General features: G+C 37.6%; 1 protein-coding gene across 5 annotated transcripts in view; it reads left to right on the forward strand.

The window, feature by feature from the left end:
- LOC131668335 (uncharacterized) overlaps positions 1 to 23,363 on the forward strand; it is a 272,207-nt gene extending 248,844 nt beyond the window's left edge. For 4 of the 5 annotated variants that reach the window (XM_058942421.1, XM_058942428.1, XM_058942437.1 and 1 more), the window contains exons 10-11: positions 22,348 to 22,909; positions 22,980 to 23,363. In XM_058942421.1, the coding sequence (XP_058798404.1) occupies positions 22,348 to 22,909; positions 22,980 to 23,146 (729 nt within the window). In that variant the 3' untranslated portion in view covers positions 23,147 to 23,363. The remainder of the gene's footprint in view (positions 1 to 22,347; positions 22,910 to 22,979) is intronic. The other variant, XM_058942452.1, reaches the window with a different exon arrangement.
- Positions 23,364 to 24,521: the final 1,158 nt, after the last annotated feature.

Below are 24,521 nucleotides of genomic sequence, written 5' to 3' on the forward strand. Positions count from 1 at the left end.
TTTCAAACAAAATTAGTAGAAATGAATTACAGATTGCAACAGTGAAAGAAGAAATTCAAACTTTCTTGAGAATTATTTTTGAGAGCGTGTGAAAGCAAGTGTGTCCGTTGATTCTTGAAAAATGGAAAAAGAGCAGTATCGGTCGGTGATTCGATTCTTGTTTTTGGAAGGGAAATCGCGCAGCGAAATCAAAAAGCGCTTGGATGCTGTGTACAGTGACTCTTCTCCTTCGATGGCGACCGTCAAAAATTGGTTTAACGAGTTTCAACGTGGTCGCACGTCGATTTTTGAAGAGCCACGTCCAGGTGCTCCGAAAACGGCTACACGGAGGATAACGTGACAAAAATTCACGATCTCGTATTGTTAGATCGACGATTGAAGGTGCGCGAGATAGCTAAGATCGTAGGCATCTCAAAAGACCGCGTGGGTCATGTCCTGCATGAAATTTTGGGCATGAGAAAGCTGTCGGCGCGATGGGTGCCGCGTTTTCTCACATTGCCGGACAACAAGCGCAACCGTGAGACAACTTCAGAGTAATGTCTGACGCTGTTTAAGCGCAATCTGAAGGAGTTTCTGCGTCGTTTCGTGACAGTCGACGAAACATGGATCAACTGGTATACACCAGAGACCAAGGAACAGTCAAAACAGTGGACTTTACCCGGCGAAATTGCTCCGAAGAAGGCGAAGACTGCCCCATCGGCCGGAAAGGTGATGGCCACCGTTTTCTGGGATTCACAAGGTGTGATCTACATCGACTACCTGGAGAGGGGCAAAATGGTACTATGGCGAATTATTGGGTCGATTCGACGTCGAATTGCAGAAAAAACGGCCCCATTTGGCGAAGAAAAAAGTGCTCTTCCATTATGACAACGCACCGGCTCACACCCCCGCCGTCGCCATGGCCAAATTGGTCGAATTAGGCTACGAACTGCTGCCCCATCCACCGTATTCTCCAGATTTAGCCCCGTGCGACTTCTTTTTGTTTCCAAACTTGAAAAAGTCACTCGCCGGGCAGAAATTTGAGTCGAATGAGGAGGTAATCGCTGCCACGAAAAGCCTACTTTTCAGACCTCAAAACTGTATGCGGATAGGTTGAAACGCATTGTACGCTTCCTTCTACTCGCATTTTGTCGGACTTTAGCCTCCTTTTTTCTCTGCTGGAGGAAACTGAGTGGGCCCAGTCCTGTGGACGAATTGATACGCGGGGTCCGATCTTTGCTGTGCGAGTGGCTTACAGGAGAGAGAAGCGTGGATGTGCGGCTGCGGAAAACACACAAAAATTATCACACCTGCCTCATCCCATGGATCTATTTATTTACCTTACGCGACGATATATATCGCTTGATTTCCGAAACATGTACCCTATTCGTACGATGCTTACTTTTTGTCGCCAGCTCGTACATCTTGAGCGAAATTACCGCGACTATTTTAAATAGTTCGTCATATTTCAGATCTAGTTTCGTGTTTTCGCTGGCCGCAGCGTTCGAAAGTATGTGCACTTTGCACCAAACCAAATCACCTACCTGGAAAAGCACTTGACGCGTCTACTTTTATCGTTGTACTTCTTTTGCTTTTCCTGCGCTTCGTCGATATGTCTAGTTACTAAGTCGCGTAACACATTTAAATGCAATAACCTATCTTCCCATGCTTTCATATCTAACTTTACAATCGGTACTTTTACCTCAATCTCACGACTTAGACTCTCCACTGGGCGCAGATCCCTACCAAAGTTCAAAAATGCTGGCGATACTTTTGTAGACGCCTCAATCGCCGTATTAATAGCATGACAAAATTCATGCAAATACCTATCCCAGCTCCTATATGATCGGCATCTACAAACATCGCTATCATCGTTTTTAATGTTCAATTTACATGCTCAACCGGATCGCTTTGCTTATGATACACAGGGGAAAACACGTGTTCAGTAGCGTATTCTCGCAACCTGTCCTGAAATATTTTGCTCTTATACGCGTTCGCATTATCACTAACGATATATTCAGGAGTTTCCCACCTAAACAGAATTAACTTCTCGAGCGCGGCAGCGAGAGCAGGATCGCCTGTCGACGGTAACGGTTTTAGTTCGACTCACTTGGCAAAGAGGTCCTGAAAAACTACCATGTACCTAAACCTATTCTTGCTACGAGGCAGCACTACCACGTCAGTCGCTACCACAGTCAAGCGTCTTTCTACCACGCGCTTACCCATAAGACCTTCAGACGCATGCTGAACTACCTTGTATCTTTGGCATTGCGAGCACGTCGTCACATCATACCACACTCCTGGCTAGTAATACTCATGAGCTATTCGATCGTAAGTCTGTTCACGGCCGAAATATCCGGTAAACGGTTTGCAATGGGCGTCTCTCAATACTCTTTCTCGGTATTCCAGCGGCACAACCTTGCGCCAGCATTCCTAGCGATTAGTTATCGGGTCGAGCAAGTTATCGCGCATGAACCGATACAGAATGTTATTCCCGAATTCTCGCGAGAGTGCATCCGGCACGTGACGCAGCGCTCCCTTTCTATGTATTATCACATATTTTAATTGCTGAAATTCTAGTACCCACCTTTCCAAGCGACCCGTTAGCTCACGTTTACTTAGAATCCTAGTGACGGCATATGATCCGTAACGATAACAAAGTGCGAACCTTCTATATAAGGCCTAAACTGTTTTACCGCAACAAGACCGTCAAAAATTCGATTTCGCTTACCATGTAATTTCACTCGTGCGCGTTTAGCACGTTTAGTAAAAGGGGCGCGGGAGTACCGGCGCGCGCTTCAACCTCTCAAATGCAACCTGCTGTTCCTCTTTCTATTTTCACGGCTGATCCTTCCGAATAAGCTTAGTCAACGGAACCTTTATCTCACTATCGTGTTCGATAAAACGCGCGTACCATCCTACCATACCTGTAGTCCAGGTGAAGAAGGCCAAAAAGTTTAAAAACATAGATGTAAGATCAAGAGCATTCCCTGTTGTATTAAACTCTTCAAAACGTTATGCTGAACGACCACAAAATTCCACGACTCAAGTTTCCTGGAGCTTTTTGCAAGATAAATGTTTATAGCTAAACTGAGCGGAAAAAGGCCATTTTATTCAGCATTCAACGCAAAAGACTTTTGGCATCGACTCGTAATTGTAGACGAAACATGGGTAAACCACTACACTCCTGAAACCAAAGAACAGTCCAAACAATGGATTACCTCAGGAGAACCAGCCCCAAAGAAGGCAAAGACAGTAAAGTTAGCTGGCAAGATTATGGTCACATTTTTCTGGGATGCGTATGGAATCATCTACATCGACTACTTGGAAATGAGCCAGACGATCACTGGACAATATTATGCGTTATTATTAGGTTAGCTGTAAGAAAAAATCAGAGAAAAACGTCCTCATTTGAACAAAAAAATGCCTCTTTCTTCAAGCCAATGCTCGAGTTCACACGTATGCAGTTTCGATGGCAAAAATTAACGATTCAAAGTTCGAATTAATTGACCATCCACCATATTCGCCTGATTTGGATCCCAGTGACTTTTTCTTATTTCCTGACCTCAAAAAATGGCTTGCCGGACAATGATTCACGTCGAATGAAGAAGTCATCGGCGAAACAAATGCCTATTTTGAGGGTTTTCGGAAATCATATTTTTCTGATGGCTTAAAAAAACTGGAAAGCCGTTTAATAAAATGTAACGACCTTCAAGGAGATTATGTTGAAAAATAAAAAAAAATTACATACGCAAAACTTTTTTTTCCTTCTTTTTGTAAAGACTTATTGACCCCTCCTCGTAATCCACTATTGGCTTTACCTTGTCATCATCTGGACGCAAACCCTCGCTATCTAACCTGTACCCTAAGTACGTTACCTCGGTACAAAAGAAATCGGATTTTTTAGATTGATTTCTAAACCGATGCTTAATAACCGCTTCAAGGCTTTCTTTAACCAGATTACGTGGCTTTCGAAATCCGTACTAACTACCAGCAAGTTGTCGAAATACCAGAAAGCATGAGGTTCGTATTCTTGACCGAAAATTCCGTTTTCGTAGAGCTGTTCCCTGTTCAATTGATAGCAGAATTCGCCGGAAAAACTCTTTTTAAAGTCCTTCAGCGTCTTCCAATTGCCGTGATTGACCTCGTACCACGAATGCGCTTTGTCGCGGAACGTGGTGCCTATCGCGATCAGTATCTCTTCGTCGGGGATGCCGTAGTAATGCTGGCTGTCACTCAAACGCGATAGGAAACTCAACGCATTCATACCGTCTTTACTTGAAAAGCGGACGGATCAAACATTGAGTTCGCTTACCCTGTCCGCAGATATATCATTGATGGACTTTATTCATGGAGGGCCGCTCTCTCTGCTCGGTCTCTCTATTTTTTTTTAGCGATCTCTCTGTCCGCGTATCGTGACTATCGGTATCCAACGGGCACGTGCTTGTATCGCTTACTCCGAAAGTTTGTATCTTTTCCGCTTGTCCCTGCCTAGGCCGCTTGATACTAATTATACTACCTTTGTTTATTACCGAGCCTTTACCTAACGAGGCTGGCACCCGCGCTTCATTCATAGTAGCTGTCCGTACTCCACGCTCCCAATCATCTACCCAAGATCTTACCCTTGGCGCGTGGTACTTCGTGCTCGCCGATCTATCTAGATCGGCGTAAAAGGACGGATTACCTGCTCTATTGTTTGATGCGTTCGCGTGAGCCGATGACTCAGTCGCACCGAGCAGCTTAGCGTGAGGCAATGAAGCCTACTGCTCGGCTTGAGCCGCTCTACTGTGCATCGTCTCTCTTTCACTTCAAAAGACTATGTTCGCACCATTCGTGATCTCCTGTCTAACCTCGCGCCTATAAATTCAATGCGGTACCGCAGTAAGGGCCCCCTAAATTTGGCTTAGCGCCCCACTGCTACTTTCGCCCTGGTCTCGGCGTTCTTGCTCGCGTGTGTGTATGTTCGCACTAGTCGACGACAGCCGGACCGCCGACGGCAGCGCGTTTTCGTTATCGACCACGGCCATGCCTCTACCGAGCGACTGGGCTTGCCTGCGCGGAGCGGCGACGCTTGATACTTGCGTCGCCTGCTTTTGTATCGCAGCAATTCAGCCGTCAAGGGCGTGGTAGCCCTCGCGGGTTTACCGTCGAAGTTTGCGCCTCGCGCGTTGTCCACCGATGCTTCTTGCGGTTCATCATGCAGCAAATCCGGGATTCGACCTAGTGTAAGATCACTCGGATGTATCGGCGGCAGCAAATCTGGTTGCTTTTTCGCTAACAAAAACCGCAGAAATCGGTCTCGCAGCTCTTTTAAATTACCGTGTAATATAAGTCCGTGATAGCACATCAACTCTAGCACGACGGCCGGTTCTGCTGAGTTGATTTCGCGTTTAAGATTTTTCGCGTGCACGTCGTAATATTCCGCGCATGGTAATCCTGTCTCTACGCGCCAGTGACATTTTCCATGGGAAACCAAAATTCAAACTACCAGAGCAAACGTGCCTCTATCACGCGTTGCGTAACCTGACACTACCTTAATTTTTATCCCAAATTCTTTCCAGGCTCTAAGCCGGTGAGAGATCGCCTTGCTTAAGCCTAAGAAAGAAAATTGAGATATGCCTAATCCTAATGAGTTAGTTCGTGTCCTGTGTTAAAGCGACTAAATGACGCATACACGGTCACCCGACTCTTCCACCGAGAAAAGGCTACTGGCAATTCGAGTTAAAACAATTAAAAAAAAATAAACACCGAAATTTGAAATTCTTTCTAATACATTCTTTTACGCGCGCGCTTTGCCCTTAGTGCACAAAAAAAACTACTTAGCTAGTTGTCCGCGAAATTGATTACCTGACCGTTGCCATCCTTACTACCTCAATTGCTAGGCCCGTAAGGGATGCCATGTAACGATCTTGCAGCGTTACCAATTTTTGGGTAGGCAATTGAGGCACTCTCGCTCAAAGCAATCGGGGAGGAGGGAGGAAATGGTTAAAAAATAAAGGAGAGTCGCGTTTCAGAAAACCAAATTAAATATTATAATTATACTTAAATCATACTTGTATAAACCCTTAAGCATTAATGAACACGTCGGAACTCTTAATATAATAACACATACAAAAAAAAGGAAAGACAAATAAAACTTAAATTATCCGCGCTCACACAATATTAAACGAACAATAAAAAGGTGTCATCCGTCAGGTAACCGCCTTGACGGATCGCTATCTTGAAACCTAGTACGCTGACCGTGCAATTACTAAAAGCTAGCCGGGGCGCTAACGTCTTGCCACCTTCCTGATCTCTGCACAATCGCCGTACGACCAAATAAAGAGAGAGAGAAAGAATGAAAGTAGCCTTGACCTTGCTAACTATGCCGCAAACGTTGGAAAGGCTTGGCTGCACCCTGCAGATGGTTGTACTGGCCGACACTGTGGTCAACACCAAGCCAGATTCTTCCCCAGGAGTGATCCTGGCAGAGGTGATGGTGAAGGTCACTGACAATTTTTCTTTGTATGATTCCTCTCGTCTCTGTCCCAGAGTAGCTCAAAAAAATTGGCTCCTTGCTCTCTAGGGTTGGCGTATTGTACTGTGATGTTCGTATCACCTTTCATTTATATTATTGTTCGTACTTTCGTGGTCTGTCGCTTTAATGAGTAAGAATTTTCTTTCAATTTTCAAAAATACTGATAAATATTAACTTTGTAATAAAATTAGATATGAATATCTACGATTATATAAGTTGGATATTTAAGGCAAGATAGACTTTACCCTAGTTTCCTATGGTGCGAAGTGTCCCATAAGCAGAGCTTAAGTTTTTCTTATAAAAGGATGTAATTCAGCCCAAGTTTCTCATAGCATGAAGTGTTCTATGAAGTATTCTCTTCACTTGAGAGAAAGAAATTAGGTATTAGCCAAGTTTATTCGATCTAGAGCGCTCACTTTGCAAGGCTAGGAGTGAATGCTAGTCTGTGCAAAAATCCCGCCCATTTTTGCAGGACAGCTCTCTTCGAGTTGTTTACGCAATTGTGCGAAATCATTCTTTCTAATTTACAAGAGAATAAACAGTAATAACGAATTTCTAAAACACTGTAACGAGCGGGTTAGTTAAGAAATAGATGAGCGATATTTGAAATAGCGCGCCATGCGTAAAAGACCCGCGCAGCGAGAAAGAGAGAGAGAGAGAGATAGCTACAACACGCGGGCTCCAGAGAGTACACGTGAGACCGGCAAGCGGATAAGACGCGCTCGGAATCCTTTTGTTTCTCGGAGTGGAAAAATTGAGTGGAGAATCGATCCCGTGTGGTGACCAGCGAGAACGGTGTGGAGCGAGTGCTGAGAGTACACGTGAGACCGGCAAGCGGATAAGACACGCTCGGAATCCTTTTGTTTCTCGGTGTGGAAAAGTTGAGTGACATATCGGCCCCGCGGATTGGGATTCGAGAAGTGCGAGCACAGTGACCGAGGAAAAGAATCCAGCAAACATCCACGCACGAGGACGAGCGAATCGAAGACCGCCATCCGAACAGTGAGAGCCGGCTCGTCGGCCATAATCCAAGAGGATCGACTCGCGGGCCTCCCAGCCTCGACAACCCTGGGCGACGGCTCTCGCGGAAACAGGCTCGAAAGATAAAGCGAAGCTGTCTGCAGCAGCGTTCGCCCGCGTAAGTCTCCTTCGTTGTAACAGTATTGCGTGCGAGAATTCCGGGAAGCAAGCGTACGTAAACAGCGTCGGTTGCGTGCCATTCGTAATCGTATTTTCCGTCTCTCTCTCACGCGTACGTATAATTAGGCTGTGCGTCGCGAATCGTTCGGTCAATGTGGAATGTGCGCTAATGTGAAAATAAGTGATGAATAAATTCGCTAGAAATATACTAAGCAAGTCGGCGAATTCATTCGATAGCCCCGAATTTTCTCTACGTTTCCTTCTCCTTCGCAACGTTTTCTAAGAACCTTCGATCATCGCTTTTCTTTGTTGTTCCGTGTTTTCGCGCTCGTTTTCAGGTTGCGCGTCCAGCACAGAGCTAGCCAAAAGAGGAAAACAGCGGTGACATATAAATTTTGCTAACGGACGACGATTCACTTCTGAAGAAATCAACAACCGTTACAACACGTAAACTTCATAGAAGTAGATATAGATTAGTTTAATATAAGTTATAATTATCGCAAAAACTATCGTCAGAAGTTATTAACTAATAAATTTAATTAATATGATAGCGCAATATTTACAATAAAACAATGATAAAATTTTACATAGATTAATAGCTTATCACTAGTAGAAGTAATTCCTAAAAAGAATTCCTTAAATTAGTTAATAACATTTGAATTATAATTAATTTTCGTATTTGTAATGGTTTTTTGTAAAATCTTATATTGCAAATACTGAATTAGTTAATTAAGATCAATAAATTATAAAGTTATCGTTGTTATGTACAAAATTAACGCTTTCGATCTATATACAATTATATGTTTAAATAAATTATTAATCGTTTATTTATTAATAACAGTAATAACTAAGCTGTTATCAATGAAACAACTTCTTACTCATGTTACTTAGGTAATCATGACGAATTTAGAGTATCCGCATTATTCTAATAAATAATATTTACAATGTAATAAACAAATTAACTTTGTACATTAAAATTCAATATAATTTAGTAGTAAAAAACAATTAAAATTATTATAATATAAATCTATTCCCTAAAATCTATATAAAAAATGCTTTGTTTCATCGAAATTACTTTTAATTAACGTATTTTAATTAAATAACAAAAACTATTATATCTATATCTATAAGTAGGTGATATCACGGTCCTTATATGGTCATGAAATTTGGCTCTGGTACTAAGTAAATTATATAATATATGAGGTGGTGCCGTTTAACATGCTAATTGATGTAAATAGATTGACGAGTTTAGCGGGTAGCAGTAATCCAGTGAAAATAAGAGAATAGCTCATAGATAGGACCGTTACAGTACTGTCCGCACGCTTCATCGCAGTTGACAGCTTCCTCTCACTTTATTCTTTATCCCCACTTAACCTACTTATTAGGTGGCGCGCGACTAGGACGCTAATTGGTCACGCGTCACGCGCCTACCTAAGCATGTATGGGGCCCACACAGGTTTCTCTCTTTCTTTCTAACACCTTCTAGCATTGTCCACTCTTGCGGCATCGGGCCGGCTCGGCCTCGCTCGGCTCGATCTCCGTCAGCTGAAACGAAGGCTACGCATTAGGCGCATTCTAAATGCGCACAACGCTGACTACTGTGCCTTGCCGAGAGAGGGGAATGAGGGAAAAATACTGAGCGAGAGCAAGCGCAACGCTTAGCGCATGATGATAACGAAATGTGCCAAGAACATGTATCAGACGAGGAGCGCGCAGGAAAACCGAAGAGCCGATTTACAAACGGACGACCGATGAATGTGGTTACGGCATTGATAGCAGGTCGGCGGTAACGTTCACGAGGAAGGGCAGACTGACGACAGAACAGTTCCTGAAGCGATTACACGAGGTACAATCATTTTATGGGCGACGCGGAGATATTATCAGCATTAATGATGTCGTTTACCTGCGCGGAGATGGCTTTATCGTGGAAGACGAACCGTCCAAGCTGGGGCACGCTGCAGAAGTTCAGGGATGAATTCCTGCGACAGTTTTGTTTACGGTGATCGTGTGAGGATATTTACGACGCGCTGCCCCGCCGAAAACAAGGATAGGACGAGGCATTGAGGCGAATCCCTCACAGCTTTTCTGTACTTTGCGAGTAGGCTAGAACTGAAACTTTCGGAACGCAAACACCTCGAATTGATTAAAAGTAATCTGTACCCGAAACTGCTTAGGTTTATTAGGTCGAAAAAAGTTTAAAAGCTGAAAGAACTTCCCAATTCCAGGGAAAAATTTAAACATAGACACGATATTGATGATTGATATTACCCGCCTCAGGAGTCGCTGAAGTGGCGTACCATGGAAGTTCATCAAAGGAAATCGCGAAAACAAGCAGTTGTGTAAGCGCGGATTTTGCTGTGAGAGAACAAGTCTCTTCAGTCGAGAGTGAAAATAAAAAGGACCAACAGGGAAGAAAAGGTAAATCGGCAACGAAATCCGCAAGGGAGAGCCGAAGCTCTAACGGGTAAGCGAGAGACCGTGGACTTGTCAAAAGGGCTGCCGAAGAACCAGGTAGCCTTGCTGTCACAGTTAGTTCGGATACAGAAAGGCGCGACGAGAGAAAGCGCGAGTACTGCAGCGAATAACGCAGCAGGTCGCGCAAACTTCCAAGGCATATGCCACAGATAGGGGGGCTGAGGTATCGGAAGGCTGAGTGCCCGAGCCCAGAGAGCTTGCCATCGACGCGAACGTGTGTGTATGTATGTGGGTATGGGTGTCCGTGTGTATAATTGTGTGCGCATGCGTGTACCTATGCGAGGGGCCTTGAACAGGGTCGATGATAATTGTACAGAAAGTCCTTAATATCTAGCGTTGCTACATCGGTGTTAAATAATTTCAGCTCAATGAGGGCAATGCGATCATTTAAAGAGATTTCTCTCCATACCATGATGGATCCACTGGAAAAATCCAACTTGGTAGAATATGGTATTGCTCGAAATGTTCCCTCCTGCAATGCCAAATTCGTAATCGATTATCATTACCATACAGGGAAAATCCTTACTCGTTTAAACAAGACGTTCCTCCACTGTCTAACCGTCCATTGTCCACAAGTTCTAACATAGTGCAGACAAGATCTATGATGTCTTGCTGTGAGAAAGAGTACTCTAGCACGCATTCACATACTGTTTTGTGAATACGTCTCCTTGCTGTTTGCAAACTGATTTGCTTGTGTGACAAGGTTTCTTATTAATTTGTTGATCATTTCTTACTCGTTTACGTAAAGTTGGTCGTATTATACGACGATCCTAGCGAATATTTATTACGCGTTTCCAACTTTACACGCTCCTTCTGTGATAAGCACCTGTTTCATTGAATCAAGACAGAATTCGAGAAACAGTTGAAGATTGAACCACCATTTGTCTTGCTACCTCAGTCGACTAAGTCCAGCTTCTCAGAGTGCAACAATTTGCTCGGATTGAATTTCACTCAACGGAGGCATTTCTATTTTACCAAGAAATTTATTTAAACAGTTTTAAAATAGAGCCATAAAAAATTTTACGATTTCGGTAAATACGGTAGATATGGTAAAAGGTTAAAGAATGGTAGAATTCTAAAAGAACTATATTCGTTAAAATTTAGACACGGTTAAAGATGGAATTGAAAATTTGTTTTTACATCACTGATTTCAGAAATCAATATGCAACAGATGACGAATTTGATAAATTTGTACACTTCCTATTTGTTAAGAGATATTCGATGTAAGATAAAACTTATGAAATCATAACATTTACAAATTTGGGAAGTTTGTTTTTTACATTCAACGTAAGTTAAATACGATTGACTATCTCGTCGTGGTGCTTATTGGATAACTTGTAACGGGGTAAAACCGTTTAAATATATTTTATGCGCGCAATTACACTAAAAGGACGCGCGCAGTTAATTATGCTCAGTACGTAAATCGGAGAGCATGCAAAGACAAGCGCCAGTCAACCAGTAAGTTCTCTTATCGAAGGAAAGTGAGTGGAAGCTATAAGATATAAGAGAATCAAAAGAAAACACTTGTTAGTAATATGAACTAGATCTTTTATTATCCCTTATAATCTACAGAAGGTCGGCCCGCGCGTTTGTTTACGTTGACGCTCGCTCATCGACAACACGCTTTGCCGGTACGCTCGCTGCTCTTTGTTATTAGAGCCGCTATTACATGCACGCTTCGAAAATAATAATTTATTTGTTAATCGGGTAACCGCGCTCGCGAGATTAAGCTGGTCAGCTTACCTTATATTTGCAGGTGATCAGAGAAAACGAAGAGCAGTCACACTGCACGAAACTGTTTATAATTGTCTTTGTTGCCGGTCGCGAACGCGCGCACGCGGTTATGGTTTCGCCCTCGAAGGCGAAACCTCACACTCTCTTTCGATGGCTCGTGCTCCCTTTCCTCTGCAGACGAGTGGCTCCCCGTGAACAGCGGTCACAGCTAGCTGACACTTATCGTTCTCGTCGAGTTTCGGTATTTTGCGGCACGTAGATCGGTAGCTCAAAATGAAGGCGGGCGGACACTATGATGGTCTAAGCTTCACTGGTTCGAATTCTATCGCGCGCATTCCGTCTGCTCGCGTGCCGAATTCCCTAGTTACGAGTTTCGTCCCCCCGGCAGGTGCTGCCCTCACAGGCAGCAATTAAGCTAAATAATCAGCGCTAATTTGACGTTTACCGTTAGTTAGTCACAAACTCTAGAGTCTACGATAATATTCGTTACGATTGAATACGATATTTCCATTCCGATTTGATCAGAATTAACCAAGAAATAACATTTAAATCCGTGCATATGACCTTTTGAACCTGAGATATTAATCTACGAAGTCGAATCATTCTATACCGCTGATTCAATCGTAGGGTGAATCAAAATTATCAAATTTTCCACAAAAGAAAAAAAAGTTTTTTTAATACAACATTTTAAACGCTGCATAATAGGTGACAACTCGCGCGAGGCGAGTTTGTCCCGTACGAAGGCCTTTTTAACAGCCGAGCGGCCTTAGACTCGGGCGGCAGTCAGGCTTTCGGGCACCCCGGCCCGTTCGCGCTTCAATAATGAAATCCCTGTTAATTATAATTCGACACTCGATATCGTTTTTGTAAAATAAATAATTGAACGTTTATAACGTTTTTCGCTTATTTATTAAAAGGAAAAATGTAATAGAGATTTTCAGTTCAATTTTTTTCAGAATTTGGAAATTTCGATTTCGAACAGCGAATTTGGAAATTTCGATTTTCCGATTTTCCACGAATTCGAAAATTAACTCGGAAAATTCTGAAAAAAATTGAGAGTACTCCTTGGTAAATTTTAAGTCTCTTTTGTTATTATGAATTTTTTTATTGAGTCAATAGTTTTTGAGTAAAAAATTAATCAATTTTATTCCTAGTATACATTTTTTTCAAATTGGTTTCACAAAATTTAAAAAAATTTCAAGTCTAACAATTATTTTTTTTTGCTACCCTCGCTAACAGTCGATTTTCCTGATCGCGACGGGATAGGACTTTAGGCGAGAGAGGTAATTTTCGAATTCGTGGAAAATCGGAAAATCGAAATTTCCAAATTCGCTGTAAAAAAATCTGAAAAAATTTGAGAGTATTTCTTGACTAATTTTAAGACATTTTTGTTCTTAGAAATTTTTCACTAAACTTGATAGTTTTGGAGGAAAAAATTCAAGTTTAAAAAAAAAATTTTTCCTTTCGAACGCCATTTTGTGTTCACCATTTTGAATTTCGGAAAAAATCCAACGGCATTTGAAAGAAGACATCTATAACACCGATAACAGTGTTTCCAATGGTGTGTGCAAACTTTTTCCATTTCAAAATATACTTTATTTAGAAAAAAAACGCGAAAAATTTGTGAATTTTCCGGAAAACCGGCCTATAACGTTTCTGGCTTACAATTTAGGTAAATTTTGTTAACGGCATTCGAAAGAGGAGGTCAAAATCTACAAGATGTGATGCTTGATAAATTTTTCATACGATTTTTTCATTAAAAGATATGAGGATGAAAGTTAAGAAAAAATTTGTGTTATTTTGGAGGAAAAGGGTTAACAAGAAAACTTAAAGAATTGGAGCAAGATGTTTATTACACTATCACGACTATTAAGTAAGTTAAAACTGAACATGGTTTGAAAATCGTTCTACAGTTGGAAGCATCATTTAATATCTTCCTTTCTACTAAAGTCAATCAACTTCTCATCGACAATGAAACTTCATACAAAAATTTTACGAAAGAACTAGATGAACGAGGTCTAAAATTAAAATCTCTTGAAGGACGTTTGAATAAGTTTGTGCAGAATTAAAATCTTATAATAAAGACTTTTTATACAGATACCTGCATATAATTATTATTTCTTATAGAAATCATGATATTTCTTCAGTACCATTGCCGGTAACGTACAAACTGCTGGTAAAGAAGGCATCACACGGTATGTGGCTCAGGTTCCCCATAGCTTATATGGGATATCTATACGGATTGTATCTTGAAGTTGACGAAATCAAATATAATCCAAAAAGATATTAAGATTTCAATACTTATGTTTATGATCACCTTTGTTTACAGTTTTTGTGCGAAACTATATAAATGAAGATGATATAAAAAAATTATTAATCACATTTAGATAGTCATAAAAGTAACTTTGGCTCCTTTGGCTTATTCTTCGCTATTAGAAGCACACTATTTTCAACTCAATCCACACAATCGAACTATCATCATATAAAAATTACGTGCTAAATTTATTCGAGTTTTTGATATTCAACTCAATACTAAATGTAAAAAGCAATATGAATGCAAAGCAATATAAATGCAGATATAAAAGAAAAACAATATAAATGCAAAAAACAATAAATTTTAAATTGGGAAGAAAGTTATTAATATTCCTATCGGTAGCTATGATTTCTATCGGAGCTATGAAATCTAAAACAGAAAAATTCCTTTGTAAAAGCTTAGAGCCTGAAATATTAGTGAGTTTGAAGTCAAACAACAACACATTGCGTAGTATATTGAAATGTTCGGAAGTTATCGATTTTCATCCATAAGATTTCATACGTCAACTACTTTGTATTGGCTTTGTACAACATAAGCTAAAATAAAACATCGATCATTAATCTAATATTTTGGTTGCAAAATTTAAAAATCAACGCTCTTAGAGTTCAGTGCAATAAGCAGCCTTGGTGTTTATTTAAACGGGAACAAGACATATTCACGAATTTTTTTCCGCAGTACCTCCCGGTTATAAAATTATCGAAGTTCTTTCACCCATAATTTATCTTCCAATTTCTGCTGAGTGTATAGATTTATTCCAGAAGCAAATCGTTTGTCAAAATGGAAATGTGATAAATTTTCGTGGTGAGTTAATTTAATAACAATCAAATTACGTCTCGAAACTATATGATGAAAATCATTTCAATTCAAAAATTAATAGGGGTTATGTAAATATTTAAATAAATAAGTCTATCGTCAGTCGTCGACTGAAAATGAATACGTCTCCTATGATCTTCAACGAATCCTTATCAGATTATAAGATTCGCGCTCATCAACTTTACACTATTTCATCATTCAAAAATAGCGTTGAAATTAGTATATTAATTGGACATCAAGGCCTATGCCTTCTACTATCTCGAAGCTGACTACTTATTTGTGATTGATTATACGAGGTCTGTTCAAAAAGTATCGCGAATTTTGAATTTTCGCGGACTACGTAAATTGGATTTTTGATTTTTTTGTAGCATTATGTTGGTAATCATATCCCTGACTTATGCTGACAAGGTCGGCCAAATTACTAAATGTTTAGTTAATTTTTGACAACTGCTTTGCTTGGATGTGTTTTGGCTCGTTTTCGATTTTTGCCTATTTTACAAAATGGATCAAAGAATCTGTATCAAATATTGTGTGAAAAACAAAATAAAATGCGCGGACGCATTCCGAATGTTGACTATGGCATATGGTGAAGCTACGTTGGACCAAAGCAACGTTTATCGGTGGTATAAAATATTCTCAGAGGGCCCAGAAGATGTGAACGAGAAACAACGAACCAGACGCCCGAGCACGTCAACAATAAACGAAAACATTGATAAAGTGAAGAAAATAGTATTGGCCAATCGTCGAATCACCGTTAGAGAAGTTTCTGAGGATCTAAACATTCATACCAAAACTGCTCAATTTCGACCAAAAACAGCATCGCGTTAACATTGCTCAGGAGATGTTGGACTCGGTCCGTGACGACCCAAAGGTGCTCCAGAGGATCATAACTGGTGATGAATCATGGGTTTATGATTATGATGTAGAAACCAAAGCTCAATCATACCAATGGATGCTGCCGCACGAGCCAAGACCGAAAGAAGCGCGCCAAGTTTGGTCGAACGTGAAGGTTTTGCTCACAGTTTTCTTCGATTACAGGGGTGTGGTATATCATGAGTTCTTGCCACAGGATAGTATGGTTAATAAGGAATATTACCTGCAAAATATATGTCATTTGCGCGAAGCAATCCGCCAAAAACGTCCGGATTTGTGGAATAACAAAAACTGGCTTTTGCACCATGATAACACCCCTGCTCACACATCGTTGTTTGTACGCAAATATTTGGCCAAAAACAACACAGTAATGGTGGCGCAGCCACCGTATTCCCCAGATCTGGCCCCCTGTAACTTTTTCCTGTTCTCAAAACTGAAGAGACCCATGAAAGGAAGACGCTACACCACGATTGAAGAGATAAAGATGGTATCGAAGGAGGAGCGGAACAAGATCACAAAAAATGATTTTTTTAAGTGCTTCGAGGATTGGAAGAAATATTGGCATAAGTGCATTATATCCGAGGGGGATTACTTTAAAGGAGATAAAATAGATATTCATGAATAAATAAATAATTTTTAAAACATACAAAATTCGCGATACTTTTTGAACAGACCTCGTATCTTTCTCATTTTGCACGATAACATTGTCTAATATGATCCAGTGAATAGGGATGTAAGAAAGAGTTTGGGTAATCATCAAAATGGAGTGCGTAGTGGATATGTAAGACTTTATTATGATGCTTTGTAATAATTACACCTGGTACAAAAGGAGCTAGCAATACTCCCACTTAGCGACAAGAATGAACGACTCATATGATTTTATTCAAGCCAACATTTCCGTCATGAAGACTAACAGAGAAGTAAAAGCGTTATATTGTTTGGTTGAAAATGTACTACCATGGATAAAAATACTACTCTGATGATTCCAAATAATCAGAGCATAACTTTATGATTCATGATCAAGATATAACACAAAGATGCCTCAAAAATTTTTGTCTTTCGCTCGGACGATCTGAAAAATGAGTAGCTAAAGCGATATAACCTTAAAATTTTCGACTTGAATGATTGGAGCTACCCGTCATTTAAAGTATAAAATTAGTTATTGTATGTGCTAATTATAACGATAGATACAGGCTATTTGCTTACATCAAAACGTTAAACTGATAAAACAGTTTTACATCGATAATTTCTGTATGCATTGGAAGGAGAGCGATGAACTCGTTGAAGGATTTCTATAGTGATTTTTAAGTAAATAAATTGTAGAATAAGATATTTTTTTAAGAATAAAAAATTTTTTCAATTGATACAATAAATATTTATTAATTGATCTGCCTTTACCTTAATCGCTTCTAAAAAGTTGAGCTTACACATGATCTAAGAGACTGATCTTTAAATGCACAGGCTTCAGATCATGCGTGATCTGAGAAAGCAGAAGTTAAAATGCACGGACTTCAGATTACTGAGCTAAATCTCCCTTGTACTGCAGTCTCTCTTAATTACCTATCCATCTGATGGTTCTGTAGCAACCATGAGGTAACATTTATCGGCGAATATAATGAAAATATATAATAGCTTTTAATACTGTCTTATGTAGATTTTTCTCATAAATCCTATCTTTTATTGAAATGCTTTTTATTGTTTTATCTAGATTATTATATAAAGTACTTCGTATGCCATTAGCAAGGCTAACTGTTTTTTTCTTTACTATAATAATGAAGGTGGAATTGGCGTTCTATGATTATTATTTTTAAGAGAGTTTGTACCAGGAATTAAGAAGATGTAAATAATGACTATTTTGTCTGATGAGCCTTAAGTCTATTTCGGAAAAGAGATTTAGAGATTTATTTATTTTTGTATTTTATACTGTTGATGAATTCATTACTAGTCTTTCTCTAGATCAAAAGAAATTGTACTAGTTTTACTGAACTATGAAAAATATTCAGTCTTGATTTTCTCTATTTATGTAATTGACATATCTTCATGACTTTAAAATTGTTTGTTATCTCTATGCAATACTTTATTTTTTATATTTTTAATTATCTTGTGATAGATCCTTGACTAAATTATGTATGGCGTATCGTTAAAAATTATATTTTTACTTTTGTCTCTGGGCAAATAAAGGATACTCTCTCTCTCTCTCTCCCTCTCTCTCTCTCTCTCTCTCTCTCTCTCTCTCTCGCTCTGCAGAACAGTACTGCTAAAAGACGTAGTAAATATGTCGATGTATATGCATCCCACGTTATCACGGAATATCTTTACTTTCTTTACTATTCACCTTTATTTATGTTAGTGTAACTAAAATAATTCAATAAAAATAAAAATTGTTCTGTAAAAATTCAAGAAATAAGGTTAAAAATTCCTTTCTATTACATTATATTATATTATTGATAACACAACCCAACGTGAAACTTGCTCATTATATGAGACTAGTTATTTCCGGTAGATTTTAGGTTACTGAATTGAAATCTGACCGTAGAATACTCTATCAAATCAAGTTTTGTAAGTATCCCAATCTAAAAGTGCAAAAAATGCTGTTTTTCGCTGTTTTTGAGGTACAATAACATCTTGAATAATTTTTGTTGTTGGAAAATTGAGTATGCTATCTTAAAGGAGCATTTATATCCTCTAAAACCCTTTTTTTAAGTTTGAAATATCTTTTTTTCTGCCCAAAATATTGTCTTTTGAAGTTTACTTTTATAGCAATTTTGTTAAAGCCGGATAATGGATGATTCATATAAAAAATCGATATAACATATTTTATTGTCATTTGGATCACCCAATCGATACTAAATTATCAAAACAGCACCATAACCTCGGAATAACCTAGCCTAAAAATTCGAAAAAACCCTATTACGGACCTCCATGAGACATTTTTTCTACAGATATAAAGCTAGTGTGGATAATTGAAATAGTTTTTTTTATAGGACAAAACATTACTGAATACCTTTAAATACCTAATCTACATCCATGATACCGTAGGGATTAGAGCAGACGTTGGTTCAACGATGAATACTTTAACCGAAAGCGGTGCAAGAGACTCTTACAACCTAATTTCCTCAACCCTTGAGCCTACTAACCTGCTGATTTTCAACTCCCGATCCTCACGATAAGAAGAATACATCAATTAAGTTTTGCCTGTTGGAAAAAATTACAATCCGTGCAAAAGGTACAGTATGACTGAAAAAAATTGTACTAAAATCTAGTTACATTGTTTCTCAACAAAATTTTACATAATTTATATTCGGTAATGTTCATAGTGATGATAAGAAACCATTTATCAAATTTGTCGTTCGAAAAACTTTACGACCCATATAAGAGGGGTGAAAATGCAGTGAAAACACAATTTTTCACACAACACTTAATTTATAAACCCTAAACTCACCAAATCCCAAATGCACAACATTCAAACTATAAACAAACGTCGAACGTTTCTAGCAGAAACGTGTGTTAACCATGAGAAGGTATCGATTACTGAGTGCTCTTTTTTTTTTTTATTTTACAAGTATTATTATTTTTAATGTTTTAAACAATATACTGTTAGTATTACGTACAATTGTCGTAATTTTATTGTTCTTGAAAATACTTAAGTGAAAAGTTAGTATTTAAAAAAATCAGTATGTTGCATTTGATTGATCGAACTGCTTTATTAAACCTAATTTTATATACAGTGAGATAAGAGAATTTTTTTGCATCAACTAACGCTTTGTGAAGGATGTTCGTGGATCCGGGTATCAGATTCTTCCTACTAGGCCAGTTCTTTTTTACTCAGTACTCCTTATCAGCTCTACTATCCCACTCGCAGATGAAATATGTCTATCTGGTGTATCCACTTTGTTGGCCTAGACGAATGGATATGACTTTAAAATCACCGCATATCATGTTTTCATTTTTCTGATCTAAAACTGTTGAATATCCAATAGGAACGGACGTATACAGATCTCCATTATGAAGGAGAGCCGTATTCAAACTGCGGGTAGAGGCTTCTATAAAGTCTTCACTCGTTTGGATTATAAGTTTTAAGGCATAAAGCATTCATTAAACCTGAAACATCGATGTAAAAAGTTAATGATTCCGCCTTCGTAAAATATTTTAGAAATTCTTCCTCGCGATTCTTGTATCAAGTAAAAGTTACCTTGGGAGAAAGCGCACCTTTTTCATGTAATCTTGAAGCTAACAGCATCGACTCTTCTTTTACATTCCCTAAATCTCGATTTAAATCACTCAACTCAGCCTGATTAAACGTACAAGGTTTACCAAACGATGAGCGCAATTCGTTGCTACTATAAACAAGTTCAAATTCATTTTCATCTTTGTTATCTTTGTATCTTTGTTCTTTTCCTTCTTCTGCTTCCAATTTGATTTTTGGAACAGGAATGGGATTTGAAAGCATATGAGGAGTATGTCTTGTAATAGATGGTACGTTTGCATATTTAATAGTGTGTTTATTTTTGGTATTGAAGTTACTGATTCGTTTACCACCGCGGCATAAACAAAAATAGCAATCATCAACGTAACTTTTTGGTTCTAGCCATACTATGGAAGTGCCAACTGGCATACATTTTCTTTTTCCATTTTTCAGTGTGTTAAACCTATTCTGCACGTATGGCAAATCATGTTAAGAATCTAAATCTTATTTAAATTGGTCAATTCATTATTAAAATATACGTTATACAATAATTTGATAGACGTTGTTATGGATTTACGTAGTTTAGTTGGAACGAAATCACCACAGACATAACAAAACTTCTGCGGGTCATTCACACACTGTCGAGAAGACATTTTTTATTAAAAATTAAGTTTTTGACTTAAAATAATATTTTAAAAGATGTTTAATACGAAGTGCTAAGAAAATGTCTTGATTATGTTAATGTTATCTGAAGATTTTCAGTTTCTATACGAGTATTGATAGGAACAGAGCTAGTATTTTCAGTTTTCAAACTAGCTTAATATAAATGATGAAGGTCTGTCGTTCATAAAGATACAAGTATTTGATATAACGAAAAATACAAGGACAAAGATTTCCAATTTTATGGAAAATAAAATTCTATTTTAACAATTGCAAGTTTACTATTTTATGAAATGAATATAAATAAGAAGTAAAAATGAGTAAATAAAAATAAATAAGAAAGAAAAATGAAAAATAAATAAATATAATTAAGTAAGAAATAGAAATACAAAATAAATAAATAAACGCTTGAAATATACTGTAAAACAAAAAAAATTGACTTTATCTTTGCAAGGAGTTCTCGATATTTTGAATACTTATCCGTTAGCTTGCCACTCAAACACAATCTCTAACATGGATAGTAATATTTGCACTGCTAGTATAAAGTCAGAATTATATCGTTCGACTGCATCCCTTGAGATCTGCAGAGAAATAGAACAAACTTTGCTATTCCACTAGACGAAGATGGTTGCCACCTAGTGGATGAAAGGTGAACTTGTTAGAATAGTACCTGCCTCGAAGTTACCAGGCTCATGGGTCAAGAAAATTGGGTTGTAAGAGTCTCTTGCACGGCTTTAGGTGAAAGTGTTCATCGTTCAACAGATGTCTGCTCAAATACCTACGATATCAGTGGATATAGGTTAGGTATTTAAAGTTATCCAGTAATGCTTTGTCCTATAAAAAATACTATTTCAATAATCCACACTAGCCTTATATCTGTAGAAAAAACTTTTCATGGGGGTCCGTAATAGGATAATAGGATTCTGAGGTTATGGTGCTGTTTTGATAATTTAGTATCGATTGGGTGATCCAAATGACAATAAAATATGTTATATCGATTTTTTATATGAATCATCCATTATCCGGCTTTAACAAAATTGCTATAAAAGTAAACTTCAAAAGACAATATTTTGGGCAGAAAAAAAGATATTTCAAACTTAAAAAAAGGGTTTTAGAGGATATAAATGCTCCTTTAAGATAGCATACTCAGTTTTCCAACAATAAAAATTATTCAAGATGTTATTGTACCTCAAAAACAGCGAAAAACAGCATTTTTTGCACTTTTAGATTGGGATATTTACAAAACTTGATGTGATAGAGTATTTGAAGGTCAGATTTGAATTCAGCAACCTAAAATCTACTGGAAATAACTAGTCTTATATAATGAGCAAGTTTCACGTTGGGTTGTGTTATCAATAATATGATATAATGTAATAGGAAGGAATTTTTTACCTTATTTTTTTCATTTTTACAGAACAATTTTTATTTTTACCGAGAAAGTAATTGAATGTGAGCAAACGTATAAGAGAAATGAGAATCTAGTCATAAATAACTTCAGACTTATTAAGCTACGCTTACTTCCTGCTATTTTCAGTGCTATAATATAATTATGAAAAAAATCTTGTGATGCTTGTTATTAGTACATAGTAATTAATAGTAAATTCACTTTATAATGATGTTTCATGATTATAATGATTATTTATTTCTTTGTTTCAGAGTTTGACTTCAATAAAGGATTTGGGTAAGAAAAAAGTTGATGTTTTACAAGTTTTACATAGCCTTCAAACGTTAGAACTAGGTGAATGTTCAGATTTTCCAGAAAAGTTTGGAACAGCAGTATTGATTAAATTACAAAACTTGGAGCGTTTAAGGCTCGAAAAGGGACAAGGATCATGTTGTACATTTGATATTTTAGAGGGTATTTCGAAATTAGACAATCTTTCACAATTGGAACTGGTTAATTTCGATGTCAAAAGTGGGTTCGATAAATACTTAGCTGACTGCAAAAATATAAAAAGATTATTAATTATACCCACATATGTTTCACAATCCGCCACATCAAATAACATGATTTTAGCTGGTGTAACTGAATTGTCAAATAACTTGACTCATTTTGTCTGGGGCGTAACACAAGAATTATTACGTGTTACAGAGTTATTTGTCGATCAATGTAATCAAATGAGTAAGCAAATAACAGGAGATTCAATTCCGGTTCTAAAGCCAGTACCTTGCTTAAAACTTATAGAAGATATTTTAGGAGATAAAATGAACCAGAAAGGTATTTTTTCTAATCCATTAAAATAGTCAAATGAATTCAATTTTTAATATGCCATTAAAATTTATTACAGATCCTAAGCAACAGACAAATCTAAACAATCCTCAAGTTGAAATATTACCATTGCCTCATCTTCAAAAGCTGCTTTTGACAGCGTTACCTAAAACACGAGTAAAGATTTTAAAAATACCTTTTCATGCAACGTGGAGACAAAGTATTTCAGATAGTACTTCTCAATAGGGATAATAAGTTTAATAACTTTTTTGAAATACAACAAAATTATAGTACATTATGTAATTAGATTTAATGGATTATTTTATCACAAGAATACATATTTGTATACCATAAATTAACATTCGGATATATTTACTGTATAAATTTATTCATTGAAACATAAAATTCACTTCATATAAAAGACATTATAAGTATTTTGTCCAAGTGAATTATAAATTTTTTTTTTTTTTTGGTGGTAAAGTATTTATCACTTGTCGATCATTCATACCAAATTATACATACATGATAAATCATATACCTATTAGTTAGGAATGAATTAGAATATTATATATTCAAAATATTATTCAATTTGTGTATGTTTATCTCAATTAAAATTGTTAAAGTATTTTTATTATTGATTTAACATTTTTTTGTGTCTTACTAATTTTAAGTGGTAAGGGATATTTTTCTAAAATACTTTTTCCTATGCCGGTTGTCCCAATGCCCCATTCCCCACCAACCACTTTTTCTAAAAATGTATTTGTTTCATATATTTTATATATTTATATGTTCTATTAAATTATTCACGTCATTAGAATTATATATTATATATTACACATGACAGTTTACAGGCAGTTGTTCTTCGTATTGCCTTTTTCAAAAAAATTCATATAAACGTAATTTGCTTCCACGTCATGTTATTGTATAATGCATAGGTACTTTTTCCAAATTTGACGAACGGATAGGATTAGAACCTACGATACTTATTTTCCCAAGTTCGATCGCTCTGATATTTCCACTAATACTTCTAAAATACATATCAACAAATTATATTACTAACTATGTGTTACCAATATTATGTATTATACGAGGTGTGATCAAAAAGTAAGGTGAATTTTTATTTTTCTCAAAAAATATTTATTTATTCTTCATCAATTTTTATTTTATCTCCTTCAAAGTAATCCCTCTCGGATATAATGCACTTGTGCCAACGCTTTTTCCAATCCTCAAAGCATTTCAAAAAATCATTTTTTGTGATCTTGTTTAGTTCATCCTTCGATGCCGTCTTTATCTCCTCAATCGTGGCAAAACGCCGTCCTTTCATGGGCCTCTTCAGTTTTGGGAACAAGAAGAAGTCACAGGGGGCCAGATCTGGGGAATACGGTGCCTGTGGCATCGTTACTGTGTTGGTTTTAGCCAAAAATTCGCGCACAAGCAACGATGTGTGAGCAGGGGCGTTATCATGGTGCAAAAGTCAATTTTTATTTTTCCACAAATTCGGACGTTTCTGGCGGATTGCTTCGCGCAAATTGCGCATAACTTGCAGGTAATATTCCTTATTTTCTGTTCTACCCTGTGGCAAGAACTCATGATGCACCACGTCCTTGCAGTCAAAGAAAAC

This window comes from Phymastichus coffea, unplaced genomic scaffold (genome assembly GCF_024137745.1).
Source record: "Phymastichus coffea isolate CEN01 unplaced genomic scaffold, Cenicafe_Pcof_1.1 PCOF00006, whole genome shotgun sequence".
In the NCBI taxonomy this organism is placed as follows: Eukaryota; Metazoa; Arthropoda; class Insecta; order Hymenoptera; family Eulophidae; genus Phymastichus; species Phymastichus coffea.